Consider the following 13,377-nt stretch of genomic DNA (forward strand, 5'->3'; position numbering starts at 1 on the left):
AGCCAGCCAAGCAGCCTTTCCATCCTTTCAGGATTGCCACCCGGTGGCTGTGGACGGAGCCGGATCCACATGGATGGGTGCTGCCCGGCTCACTCCTGGCCAACTCGAACCCACTGCGACCTACATTATGCAACCACAACAGTTTCCGCCATTGAGGATTCGATTGTACGTGACACTCGAAGTAAACATCGTCGCCTTCCTTGATATCATCCGGTGTCAGAGTTGAGCCCAGGCGTAACGTCACCAAGGGAGGATCTGCAAAGAAGAGCAAAGGAGGAGGACAATTAGCCACTGGAAATCAAATAATCATGCAACCATCTAAGGTGGTTAGCTAGTCGTGTACTTCGAACGTGTAAATACACTACCTATACAGTACTGGTATAGACAAAAGATACTTTTAATCATATACTATTAAATATGAAGCACATGATGTTACAGTCGTCCTTAAAATAATTTATGGGCATATATATTTATTTCCTGCACAGAACCAGGCTGAAGACCAATTTCGAAATAAAATGTAAAACGTAACTCCGTGTCTTAAAACCAAAATCGTTTCTATTATTCATGCCCCGCAATTGTTGTGCCACATATTTTCCGGTTTTGCAACTGTCTTGTCATCGCCCGGAATCCCGCACACTGTCATGATCAAGCTTATTTAATAGTTTTTGCAAATATGAGCGATTTAGAGCAATAACTGGAACAAAGTGAAGCATCAGCCAAGAGTTATGAGGACAAGGCAACGACATCCCGCCCATCGACCGCTGTTTGCCAACATGTGTTGCCGCTTAAGTCGTTTGAATTTGCTTAACGAGCCACAAACTTTGCGACAAACAGAGACCAGAAGCGGCAAGAACCCGGACCCAGGCCCAGACAAGGAGACCCAGTTCCAGGACTGGGACCAGGTCCAGAACCAAGACCACCACGAACAGGACCAGGAACTGGGCCAGGAATAGGAATAGGAGCAGGATCGGGAAGGGGACGCACGTGCCAACCTTAATATTGTTGAGTTATTGGCGGCCAAAACCAAACGTCGGCAGTCAAGAGTCGGGCGAAACGGAACCCAGGACCAGGACCAGACCCAAAACCAAACACCAAGCCAACGCCAAAGCCAAAGCCAAAAAGTTCCCTTCCGCCTTCGCCGGGAAACTTTAGAATGGCCTGGAAAACTTTTGCCCAGCCCGCGTGGCGTTTCCCCCCCGCCGCCGCCCACTTATGTAGTCCTCGTTTGCCAACGTCTGCCAATCAGGCAAAGTGCCCAAAGGGCTGTGAAAACTCTTTCGCTGGAAAAGTCGCGTCGCGCATTTCCGCACACATGTTGCAGGCCATTTTTGTGATTATCATTTACCGTTCCATCACGGATACCGTTGCCCCCCGAACCCTGACCCTTGCCCCCTAATCTCCCAGCAAGCCCGCTTCTTTGGCCCAAAACGACCATCGATCGATGGCGGAGCGGAAGTCAACGGTTGCTCAGAATTTATGTGCCTGGTGGGCTGTTGTGTTACTCGCGGGATTTGCCAGGGCTGCAAGTACTAAAGATGTTTTGGCTACGTAAGCAAAGAAACTTTTTCTACGATATTTAAATTGGTTGCAGCAATACAATCAATTCAGTACTTATAAATCAGGAGCACACTCTGTTGGGCCCACATTGGATACGAAGCATATTTGTTTGCAAATTTGAAATAAAATCTCTATCAACTTTTTAAAAGCACTTAACAAGTTGGCATTGATTTGACAGCCGATTAATAAACTTAATAGGCTGTGAGAAATTAGGAAAGTTATCGTCGCTCGAAAAAACACAATTTTCCTCAGTCGGTGAGATTGCCTTCCCCAGTGCAAATCAGCAATTGAAATAAAAAATCGCAAAAATCGTAAAAACTAAAAAAAGAAATAAGATTTCAAGTTTTCTAAAACCTGTGAGTGTGAAACCAGCAAAATGCCTTGTAAGAGAAGGTCGGCCAGTTCCCGAGCAGCACCCAAAGACTATGAGAGCCAAGAGGTCCAAGTCCGGCGTTCGTATTCCCGTGCCAGGGCGACACCACTGAAGAGCCCCATCGAGGCCAGCAATCACAACGCTTCATATCCAACCGGCAATCAGAAATGTGAAACCAATCCGAATTCCAAAAATGCTTCGCAGAAAGGGCAAACGCCACAGCTAATGACAGAAAGCGCTGGGAAATTTGATCCGGAGCCAAAGAGAACACGGCAGGCAGCAATCAGTGCTTCCAGGTCCTCACTTTCGGATGAGTTGGGGAGAGGGGTAAATACCAAGGATGGCTCACAAGGTTCAGTTAATTATGCCAGGCCACTTCAAAATACTTTGCGAGGTACCACAAATACTCAGGGCAATACGAACGATGAGCAAAAGATGCCTGCACCTGCAAAGCCAAACGTCTCCATCCGTTCGAGATCAGCGCGTAGATGCACACAGAAAAACGAAAATGTCATTGACCCTGTTGACCTGGCTGAGAATAAACTGTTTAAGATACCGGATAGTTCTTCCAATATGGTTACGGGAAAACTTACCCAGAGGACTTCCACGGCTCAAGGAAATCAGAATAAAGGTCAGAACATAAATTCCTCCAGAGAAAGCTATGTGCCACCACACTTGGACAATAAAGCTGTAAACTTAATCCAAGCCAATAATAATAGGTCTGCAAAGTTGCCTCAGACCATTCCAAAAAATATACCGAACAAGAATTTGGATGCAGAGTCCAGCTCTCTAGCTTACTTTTCAGAGTCGGAAGGAAAAACCTATTTAAGACGTCAGACTGAGAGGAATTTCTATTCGAAGCCAAACCAAACGGGTTACTATTCGGAATCAGAAGGGGCAAATGGCAGACTTATGCAGAATAACACACCGGCTACTAGAGGTTCTACAGCTCAAATCAACTCGAAATCAAAGCCAAATCAAACGGGTTACTATTCGGAATCGGAAGGAAATGGCAGATATAAGCAGAGTAACACATCGTCTGTCTATTTAAAGCCAAATCAAACGGGTTACTACTCGGAATCAGAAGGAACAAATGGCAGACCTATGCAGAATAACACACCGGCTACCTATTTAAAGCCAAACCAAACGGGTTACTATTCGGAATCAGAAGGGAAAAATGGCAGACCTATGCAGAATAACACACCGGCTGCCTATTTAAAGCCAAACCAAACGGGTTACTATTCGGAATCAGAAGGGGCAAATGGCAGACCTATGCAGAATAAGACACCGGCTGCCTATTTAAAGCCAAACCAAACGGGTTACTATTCGGAATCAGAAGGAAATGGCAGATACATGCAGAGTAACACACCGGCTGTATATTCAAAGCCAAACCAAACGGGTTACTATTCGGAATCAGAAGGAACAAATGGCAGACATATTCAGAGTAACACACCGGCTACTAGAGGTTCGAAGGCAAAACAGGAATACAGTTCCATGTACGGTCAGGCTGGGAATTTAGTCTTGTCGGAAAACGTTAACAGACCCATTATGAATGTGGACTTTGAACAAAATCTCCCGGCGCAGAAAGTATACGTAACACATAAGCCGAATCCAGGAGCAACATCGCAGTATCATCCGGCTGAATATAATCCCAGCAACTACGGCTATCAGAAGGACGAACTAAGAGAACGGCGTGAAGTGCACTCAAGACAGGGGCCAAGTTACAGCTCCATGCCGCAAAACAAGAATCAATATGTGCATCAGCCCCTTATAGGCAACCAAGCACCAAGTAAACCCGATAGTACTGTTTGGAACAAGGATATCAGACTCTTGGAAATACTTTCTCAAACCGAAACTAGAAAAGAGAATCATGAAGCTGCCAAAAAGCCACCGGTTAATAAAAGTTCCAACGTATCTCAGTATCTTATCGATCTTGGCTTTACCGACGATAATATAAGTAGCCCCAACGTCGAGAAAATCAATAACTCTGCTAGCAAGGAGCAGGACGAGATTGACAGACGCCTGAATGCCGAACTGGAGTCTCTGTTTGCAACTGAAGAGCTGCCACGTCCACCTCCACCTACGGCTCCACTAGCACAGATACAGATTACACCAGAGCTGAAGATAGTGGAAAGGCCACTTGCCTCGAATCCCAAGAAAATAGAGGCTGAAATCGATGCACGCCTCCAGGCGGAACTGGATTCCTTGCCCATGGTGGCGGCTGAGGACACGAACGAATCCCTGAAGGAACCATTATATAAAACTCATCCATACATACCAGTACCTGCAGTCAGGAACTTGGCGGAGAACCAAGCTTTTCCAAAACAGAATCCGGTATTCATTCCTCCACAACCAGCAGCACCAGCCAATATTATGGCCAAAAATACCATGGAGATGGGAAAACCTGCCCTTGTTCAGATGGCAAATAATCCGCTAGCTTCTAGTCAGCAACGCGTCTTGCCACAAGGACCGATCATCACGCGACTGAAGGGTGCTCAGGGTGAGGACATAGCCGTCAAGTACACCACGGGTCCGGATGGACTGATTACCAATGTGCAGATGGTGCCACCAGGGATGGGAATAGGCCAACTGAAGGTCACCGAACTGGAGAGCTTTACGGCCAGCCAACTGCATCAGATACTGCAGAGTGGGCATCCCTACATGGCCCTACCCATGACTTACTCCGGAGTTCCAGGTGCCATGCTGCAGGAACCCCTGAAGACCAGAGATGCCATCTTTCCCCCCGAACAAGCGGTCGAGGATGAGGAGGTGGACTATGAGGAAATAGGAGTGGCCGACACCTTCGCAGCTTACTGGCCCAGCAAACTGAAGTTCGGAAGGGCCCATCCCGATGCCGTGGTGGAGACGGCCACTCTGTCATCGGTGGAGCTGCCCGATATAACCTACCAGTTGGCCCTGCCCGCGAGGACCACCGAGTGCCTGAGTGCCCTGCAGCTGGAGGCGGTGGTCTATGCCTGCCAGGCCCACGAGCAGATCCTGCCCAGCGGAGAACGAGCCGGATTCCTGCTGGGCGATGGAGCGGGCGTGGGCAAGGGGCGCACCATTGCGGGCATCATCTTCGATAACTACGTGAAGGGCCGAAAACGCGCCCTCTGGGTCTCCGTCTCCAATGACCTCAAGTTCGATGCAGAGCGGGATCTCGGCGATATAGGAGCGAACGAAAAGGTCCGAGTGGCGGCCATCAGCAAGTTCAAGTACAGCCGCATTGACTCCGATGAGAACGAGAACTTCAAGCGCGGTGTGATATTTTGCACTTACACCGCTTTGATCGGAGAATCGCTGACGGCCAACTCGAAGTACAAGACTCGTCTCCGCCAGCTGGTCCATTGGCTGGGCAAAAAGTTCGAGGGGGTGATCGTCTTCGATGAGTGCCACAAGGCCAAGAATCTCAGTCTGATGAACGTGGGCAAGTCCACCAAGACGGGAACCACTGTTCTGGAGCTGCAGAAGCTGTTGCCAAAGGCCAGAGTGGTCTATGCCTCGGCCACCGGAGCCAGTGAGCCCCGGAACATGGCCTATATGGTGAGACTGGGCCTATGGGGTCCGGGAACCGCCTATCCGGAGTTCTACGAGTTCGTGAACGCCGTGGAGAAGCGCGGCATAGGAGCCATGGAAATCGTAGCCATGGATATGAAGCTCAGAGGTACCTACATAGCTCGTCAGCTGAGCTTCAAGGATGTGAGCTTTCGCATCGAGGAGGTGACCATGCCGAAGGAGTTCCGCAAGAGCTATAACTTGTCCGCCGAACTCTGGGCGGAGATCAACAAGAAGTTCCAGAAGGCCTGTCGCCTGATGTGCATCGAGAATAGGGTGCAGAAGATCATCACCTGCCAGTTCTGGTGCGCCCATCAGCGCTTCTTCAAGAACCTGTGCATCGCCTCCAAAGTGAACCACGTGGTCAAGATGACGCGGCAGGCGACTCGCATGGGCAAGGCGGTGGTCATTGGCCTTCAATCCACGGGGGAGTCGCGCACGTTGGAGCACCTGGAGCGGCATCATGGCAAACTGAACACCTTCGTCTCCACCTCCAAGATGATCATCCAGTCGTTCGTGGAGAAGCACTTCCCAGCTCCCAAACGCGACTCCTTCCACCATCTACTGAATACGGGTGAGTTCGAGCCGGAGGCACGTTCCCGCCCCTCCAGACCCAAGCGGTCAAAAATGAATCCCGATTGGTTCGACGACGATATGGATGCCGAGGCGGGCGAGAGCGACATCGAGATGTACGAGAGCAGCTGGACTGCCGATGATGAGCGCATCAAGTCCGGACGAAAGCGGCGAGGACGACCGCCCAAGGCGGATAAAGGTATCTATATACTATATAGTTTATTTTGAATAAACATAAATAAGTTTGATTCCCCAAACAGTGGAGAAGATTACCATGCAGGAGCGCATCCTGCAGCATCTCTGCAATAACATGAGGGCCCAGGACAACGAGGGTGAGCCCAGCTACACTTTCGACAATACGAAGCCCCAAAAGGCGAATATCACGGAGCGGGATGTCGAGCGCTGCATCAATATGCGCGAGATGCTGCTGGAGAAGATCGAGATTCTGGGCAAGAGGTTGCCGCCCAACACGCTGGACAAACTAATCTCCGAGCTGGGTGGCACCAATTTGGTGGCAGAGATGACGGGCCGCCGTGGCAGAGTGGTGCGCACGGAGTACGATGGCTACAAGTACGAACCCCGTTGCGAGAACGACACCTCGATGGACCTGGTCAATTATCGGGAGAAGCAGCGCTTCATGGATGGCAGCAAGCACGTGGCCATCATCTCGGAGGCGGCCTCCAGTGGCATATCCCTACAGAGTGACAAGCGGGTTTCCAACCAGCGGCGTCGTCTGCACATCACCTTGGAACTCCCGTGGAGTGCGGATAGGGCCATCCAGCAATTTGGACGCACCCATCGCTCCAATCAGGTGAATTCACCCGAATATGTATTTGTGATCACGGATCTGGCCGGTGAGCGCCGTTTTGCCTCCACGGTGGCCAAGAGACTGGCGAGCTTGGGAGCCCTTACCCAAGGCGATCGGCGTGCCACCGATGCTCGGGATCTCTCCCAGTTCAATATCGACAATAGCATCGGGCGCAGTGCTCTGGAGAATGTGATGCAACAGCTGACCAACGACAAGCCACTGGACCAGTCCCAAGTGCCTCAGTCCTACAAAGGTGACTTCCTCTACGACTGCTGTGTGGCCATGGCCGGCGTGGGCATGATCAATGTGCGGGAGGAGAACAAGGTGAAGGTGTTCACCGTGGAGAAGGATAGCAATAATATCTCCAAGTTCCTGAACCGCATCCTCGGCTGCCGTGTGGAGGTACAGAATGCCCTTTTCAAATTCTTTCTGGACAAGATGTACTCGCTGATCATGCAGATGAAGCGCACCGGACGCTTTGATCTGGGGATTCTAGACCTGGACGCCCATGGAGCCAGTGTCAAGTCCATCAAGCTGATGCGGTTCATCAGGAAGCACGCCACTGGAACGGCGGCCACCGAGCTCCACACGGTGACGGTGGAACGTGGCATGTCCTTTGAGACAGCCCTAGCCAAGTGAGTTGAATTCGAAATGGGGAAATGTAATTCACTAATTTATAAACTCCCATAGATACCGAAAGGAGGCCCAGCACGAGCACGAAGGCTTCTATATTCTACAGCAGCTGCGCCAGAACAAGAACTCCTCAATTTTGTGCCTGCAGGCACCGTCCAATTCAGCGGATGTGTCAAACGGAAAGATCAACTTGCAGATCTACCGACCCAACACTGGTCCCCAAGTGCGATTGGAGACGCATGGCTCCATATCATCGCGATATGTGAAGGTGAGCCCGGAAGAGGCCCAAAAGTACTGGGTGCAGCAGTACAACCTGTGCCTGAACATGTGCTCCCACGTCTACTGGAATCGCACCTGTCCCATCCCGACGGGCTGCGAAGTGGGACTCCGGATGCGCACCTACCACGTGCTCTCCGGGCTGATGCTGCCGATCTGGGACCGGATCGAGCTGATTATCGAGAAGAACGGACACAAGATCCAGATCATACGCGTGAAGACCGATGTGAACAAGAAGATTGTGGGCACGGTGGTGCCGCATGCCGTCTACGATGCCCTGGTGGCCGATTTGTCCACGGACTCCATCGTGGAGAGCCATTAAAATGACACCGCCCACTGTACGATACAGCATACGGCATACAGCACACAGCACTTCTATTGCCACTTTAAAAATATCAACCCAAATTGTGGCATTCAATGCAATACATGTGGCGTAAGCTTTCGCTTTTTCCAAATTCCAGGCACGCTCCACCAGATCCACCATCTCCACCATGGAGGAGCAGCCCGCCCATGTTCCCGGCCATAAACAATGGCCACAGAAGCACATACGGGAAGACACTTACAGCTCGTCTGCGTGCGTATGTGATTCATATGTATTGTCTGCCATGCTGCGGGGTCTGCTTCACATACACCAAAAGAAATAAAGTTACCCGAATGAAATTAGTTTTGTTTTTTATACATCAAGTAATTGTGAAAGCACTGATAATTCATAGGGGCTGTCATGGAATGGCATACATTGAACTTGTGCTACATTCCTAAAACCTGATTATAAATGAAACTAGCTAGTATTCTATTTCCCGCAGTGCACCTTCTTTTACAATCCGGCGCTCTTTGGGGAAGTCTGTGATTGCATTCCATGTTTTGTCTTGTTTCCATTGCTAGGAGACCAACTAAGGCTGCCCCACTCGGTTCACTTGGCTCGCTCGGTTACATTATAAATTTTAAAACGAGCCAGTCGCTTGCACCATGCCACACATGCGAGATATAAACAAAATTATACAAAGGCAGAGGGGCAGGATTGCGGGGCATGAGATGGGCAACGCGTGGCATAAACCATGACCAAATGGCCTTGGCAAATGTCGTGCCTAAGGAGCCAAAACGCAGTTGGCATAATAACTCACGCGTGATGCAGATATCGTACTCCAACAGCACTGGCTGCAAAAACAAAGACATAAAGATGCCGAGCCAAATAAATTCAGTCGTTATCTAAATAAGAATTTATCTGCTCATATGAATAGGAGTATGGAAGAGGCTCTAATGAAGTTATGGCAAATAATATTTAAACATTTCAACAATACTTCATTTTCCTAAAGAGCGTTTAAAGTGCAGACTAAATTTGTTTGAAAATACTTGTTGAATTTACTTTTATTTACAAATACAATCCGAATAAAAACCATGTTATTTGTGCTGAATGTTTGTAATCTCTTATCTTAACATACGTATTTTGATTTATTTTTTGGAGCACATCGAAGTCTAGATATATGTGCAAATTTAAAAGAGTGTTTGTGAGATTTCGCGAGCCTGCCCCAACAGAAGAATTTTCCAAAAACACAAACATTTGCCGCACATTTATGTGTATATGGCTACGTGCCCATCATAAAGTTTATTTGCGCCAACGTGGCAACAAGCACAACACCGTAAGGACGGTACAAAGCACCGTCAATTGCTTTAACGTGGGCAAAAACAAACAAATAAAAAATAATATTCTAAAACATAAAATATGGGCCTGCAAAGTATGTGTGGGGCATAAAAAATATAATCATATTACGCCTATACACACATCCATATGCGTAAACACACAAGCGAAACTGTTCTGTGGGGCGTGGCAACCTCCTTCAGATTGAAGTGAAGAAAATATTCATATTTTAAGAAATGAAAAGCAAAGAAATGCTATTACGTGACGCCCTTGGAAACAGACAAAAAAAGGAACAGAAAGCAGGACGAGAAATGTTGACTGTGGCATACATGGCGGATGCGGAACGCCATTGAGTTCGATTCGTTTTCCCTATCCGACACTTTTGTTTCACACTTTACGATGTCCGCAGTGCTTCCCAGTTGGGATTTTCGGTGCTGTGGAATACGAATTAAAGTGGCTTTAAGTGCAAATTACAATTATTGGGAGATTCGGTTAAACCTGCAGGTGAAATCCGTGGGCGGCAAAACCATTTCGGACCCCGTTGAAGATCTCCACTTTGGGTCTACTTTGCAAAGTTATTTTTTATTTATTTTTATTGAAACGGGGCCACAGCTAAAGTCCTTCATTTAATTTAAGCGACTGCCATACATTTTGTTAGCCCACATATTTCATTTGTGCCTGTGGAACCGAACCCCCTCCACCACCACCTCCTGGCCACCACGAGCGCTACAGTGTTTTGGCCCTTTGGCAAATTATTCACAATTTGTCATTTGTCTTTGATTTATTTGCATTTTAAAGGCTTTCAACGGCAGCGATGGCGATGGCGATGGCGACATCGCCGCCGTAATAAATTTCGACCCAGGACTGTCTACCTTTTGGTAGCTGTCGGCAATGCCTTTCCTTGCCGCCGGCTTTCTTTTTCGCTCGCATTTGGTTTCTTCGGTTTTTGCCCGGCGCGCTGCCTTTTGGGAAGCCTTCATTTGCCACTTCCACTTCCACTTCCATTTCACTCATACTTTAGACTTAAGCACAATTTGTAATACTTACAAACGACATTCAATTTCCACATGGTCTCCAAATACAGGCCATTCACATTTGGATTTTCCGCACGGCATGTTATCGATTTGCCATCGTCGTCTGTGGTCGGCACAAAGCTCAGCTCGGAGCGTGTCGAGTTCTTTGATATGTCGTCCTGCAACAAAAAAAAAAGTAAAGGGAATCACAAAAAATATAAGAAAATGTTTCTGCATTAATTAAGTTTTCCCGCCAGCCACTGCCAGAGCCTAAGACCCTGGCTCAGACCTTGCCTTGAGGCAAAGTTGGGGCTCCTCGTGTTTTTTGCGTGCAAATTTGTCGAAATATTTTATGTTTGCAATTTAAAATTTATTGGAATGTTTGTTCGGGCTTTATGTGTGCTCCACGTGTGGGTGTGGGTGTGGGTGTCTGCGTGAGTGTGTGCTCCTGGGGTATTATAAATTTAATGGCAGACAAGGACACCAACAAAAGGCGTCACACAATTAGTCGATGCTCCGCCCGCCGCCATATACTCGTAGTTGGTATGGCCATAAAGTGTTTTTCCCCGCTTTGTTGGCACTTTCCACATGGCTCAAATCGCTCCAAGGCAAGGCATTTGCCAGATATGTGATTTGGTGTTCGGGTTATGTGGAGGAAGGGTGTTAAAGTGCTGACAGTTAGCGGGAATATAAATCCTTGTCCTTAGGGTGCGAAATATGATCGATTGGATTTAATTTGAAACGATTTGGGGTCACTTTAGGGGGATGCATGTAGCGTGACGCTTTCAGTACTCTATGAAATACAACAAATGCAGCCACAGCAAGGAAATTAAGTGTACAAATAAAAAAAACCCTTTTGCGTTATATCCAGCTTAACTTTTGAATTTTGCCTTTTTTGGTATAGTCAGTAAGTAGTATTTTTTAGTTGCTAATGGCGTTTTAAGCCGTATTATAAGTGTTATATTTAAAAAAATTTCATTTTTCAGCATGCTCGTTCCCTTTACAAAGACCATTTCAATGTATGGGCCAAACTTCTCAATTAGACCGTCTGCGGGGCTTTGATTAATGCCTGAGGCTTCCACAGCTAAAACACTCCGCCTGAGCCCACCCACAACCTGGCAAAGGGGGCAAAGGGGGGCAGACACAGACATATATTAGGAGCCCCAAAGTAGGGTACGAAAAGGCATGTAAAACATGTGGGATGGCAGGACCGAGGACACCGGACGGCGCGGCATTGGCGCGGGATAGGGGGATCGGATCAGAGGGACCTGTGCCGCATTACGGCAACTTTATGCTACATGAAAACTACTGAAAAACATTTCCGGTCTTTAAAACATTGGCTGGCCCAGGAGCAGGACCAGGAGCAGGAGCTGGCCAAAACGGCAAAGCAATCAGCGTGTATGCATATAAGACATGGACATAAACAACGGTCGAGACCGTAGAGGCCCGGGTTAGGACTCTATGGCTAACCAGGACTCCACTCGACTCCACTCGCCTCGCCTCAACTGGAGGTCCCGACACACAAAAATGAATTGCAACAAAATTGCGCCAAAACTCCCATAAATTTGTCGAAAGTTGGGGAGAAAAAAAGCAAAGAAGGAGAACAACAAACAGAAATACTCGTTCACAGTGCTAATGTTTTGGAATACCCTAACCAATGCGTTTAATTCTGTAAACAAAAGTGATAAGGATAGGTTTTAAATACACAATAGATGTATGTACAAGACAAAAACTAATTGAAAAATTAATAAAAAATGTAAATGCATCACTAAATATACCTAATTTGTTCAAGTTATATAAATATAAAAGATTTAAGGACCATTTAGGACTGAGGGGCCCACCTCTGGGAAAAACTACTTCAAAAACCAGGCTGAAACCTGAACCAGTTCAGTTTGCCGGACTGCAAGCAGTCGTTGAAAGGGTACAAACAAAAAACCAAAAAAAGGGGAAAAGTGGAAAAGTGGGTGGGCCAAAGCAAAATGCAAAGCGGACTAGAATCGTTTGTGTATTGTCGAGTTTATATCACATTATCTGTGTTTATTCTAACCGAGTTGCGGGGTTGGCTGGGGGCACTGGACTAGGACGCAGCTGCGAGTGTGAACCACGCCCAGGGACAACAAGTGGGTGGTGGTCTGTAGTCTGCACTCTGTAGTTCAGGTTCTGGTTCTGGTTCTGTCTGTCTCTGCACTATGGTATCCAGTGCTGTCCAACTGACTGTGGACTGCGGACTGTGGTGCGGGGGTGGGTCAGGAGTTACGAGCTCCGTTTGTTTGGCATGACTGTGCAAACACAATAAGTTATCGAGCTGAACGTGAGTCAGTCAACAGCAGCATGGAACCGGAGGCAGGGACAGACACGGCCAACTAGCTGCGTCAATTGCGGTCACTCCACTCCATGGAAAGCCCTCCATAGCTATACATGAATATATATATATGTATATATCTATATACTCCCACTAACCTTTGTGCGTCGTAATTGCCGCTTTCCCTTGTACCAGGTGATGATGGCATTCGGGCGAGAGCCGGAGGACTCGCAGGACACCTCGTAGCGGCGATCGGCAATCATCGAGCTGGGCGGCTCCAGGATTTTCACAACCAAGGGCTTCACTGTAATTGGACAGGAAGAACATTCAATTCAATGCAATTGCAATTAAAACTGTTTACCATAATATTTCATGGTCTCATAATTGCAGTTCGTTTTGTAAGGCAATCATTTTGGACCCCCTTCCCGTTTACTTAGTTGCAAGTTAGGGCTGTGTGCTTGTGCTTGTGCCACACAGTATCAACAACAATTTGTGTCTATTACGACTCGACAGCTCTCGGGCGCTGCACTTCCTGGCAGGATTATGACTTTGTCCGGCCTTCCGATGCCGTGTCTGCTGCTCGTTGATGAGGACTGGACTCCTTGAGCTCCTGCCGCATTGTGTTCCACCTGGACGGATGGATGGATGGAG

General features: G+C 47.9%; 2 protein-coding genes across 4 annotated transcripts in view; one reads left to right on the forward strand and one right to left on the reverse strand.

Moving 5' to 3' along the window:
* The window catches only part of LOC122611640 (nephrin), a 65,841-nt gene that overhangs the window by 16,229 nt on the left and 36,235 nt on the right, over positions 1-13,377 (reverse strand). For both annotated transcript variants that reach the window (XM_043784870.1, XM_043784871.1), the window contains 3 exons: positions 12,885-13,030; positions 10,459-10,603; positions 125-255 (listed from right to left, as the gene is read on the reverse strand). In XM_043784870.1, coding sequence (XP_043640805.1) covers positions 125-255; positions 10,459-10,603; positions 12,885-13,030 — 422 coding nt within the window. The remainder of the gene's footprint in view (positions 1-124; positions 256-10,458; positions 10,604-12,884; positions 13,031-13,377) is intronic.
* Positions 140-8,435, forward strand: LOC122611639 (protein strawberry notch homolog 1). Of its 2 annotated transcripts, XM_043784869.1 has the most exons (4): positions 140-2,804; positions 3,249-6,257; positions 6,319-7,501; positions 7,557-8,435. In XM_043784869.1, the coding sequence occupies exons 1-4, from the start codon at positions 1,934-1,936 to the stop codon at positions 8,095-8,097; spliced, it is 5,604 nt and encodes a 1,867-aa protein (XP_043640804.1). In that variant the 5' UTR covers positions 140-1,933; the 3' UTR covers positions 8,098-8,435. The 2 variants fall into 2 exon arrangements, with proteins under 2 accessions (XP_043640804.1, XP_043640803.1); XM_043784868.1 differs by having other exon boundaries at positions 140-6,257.

Source organism: Drosophila teissieri, chromosome 2L (genome assembly GCF_016746235.2).
Source record: "Drosophila teissieri strain GT53w chromosome 2L, Prin_Dtei_1.1, whole genome shotgun sequence".
Lineage (NCBI taxonomy): Eukaryota > Metazoa > Arthropoda > Insecta > Diptera > Drosophilidae > Drosophila > Drosophila teissieri.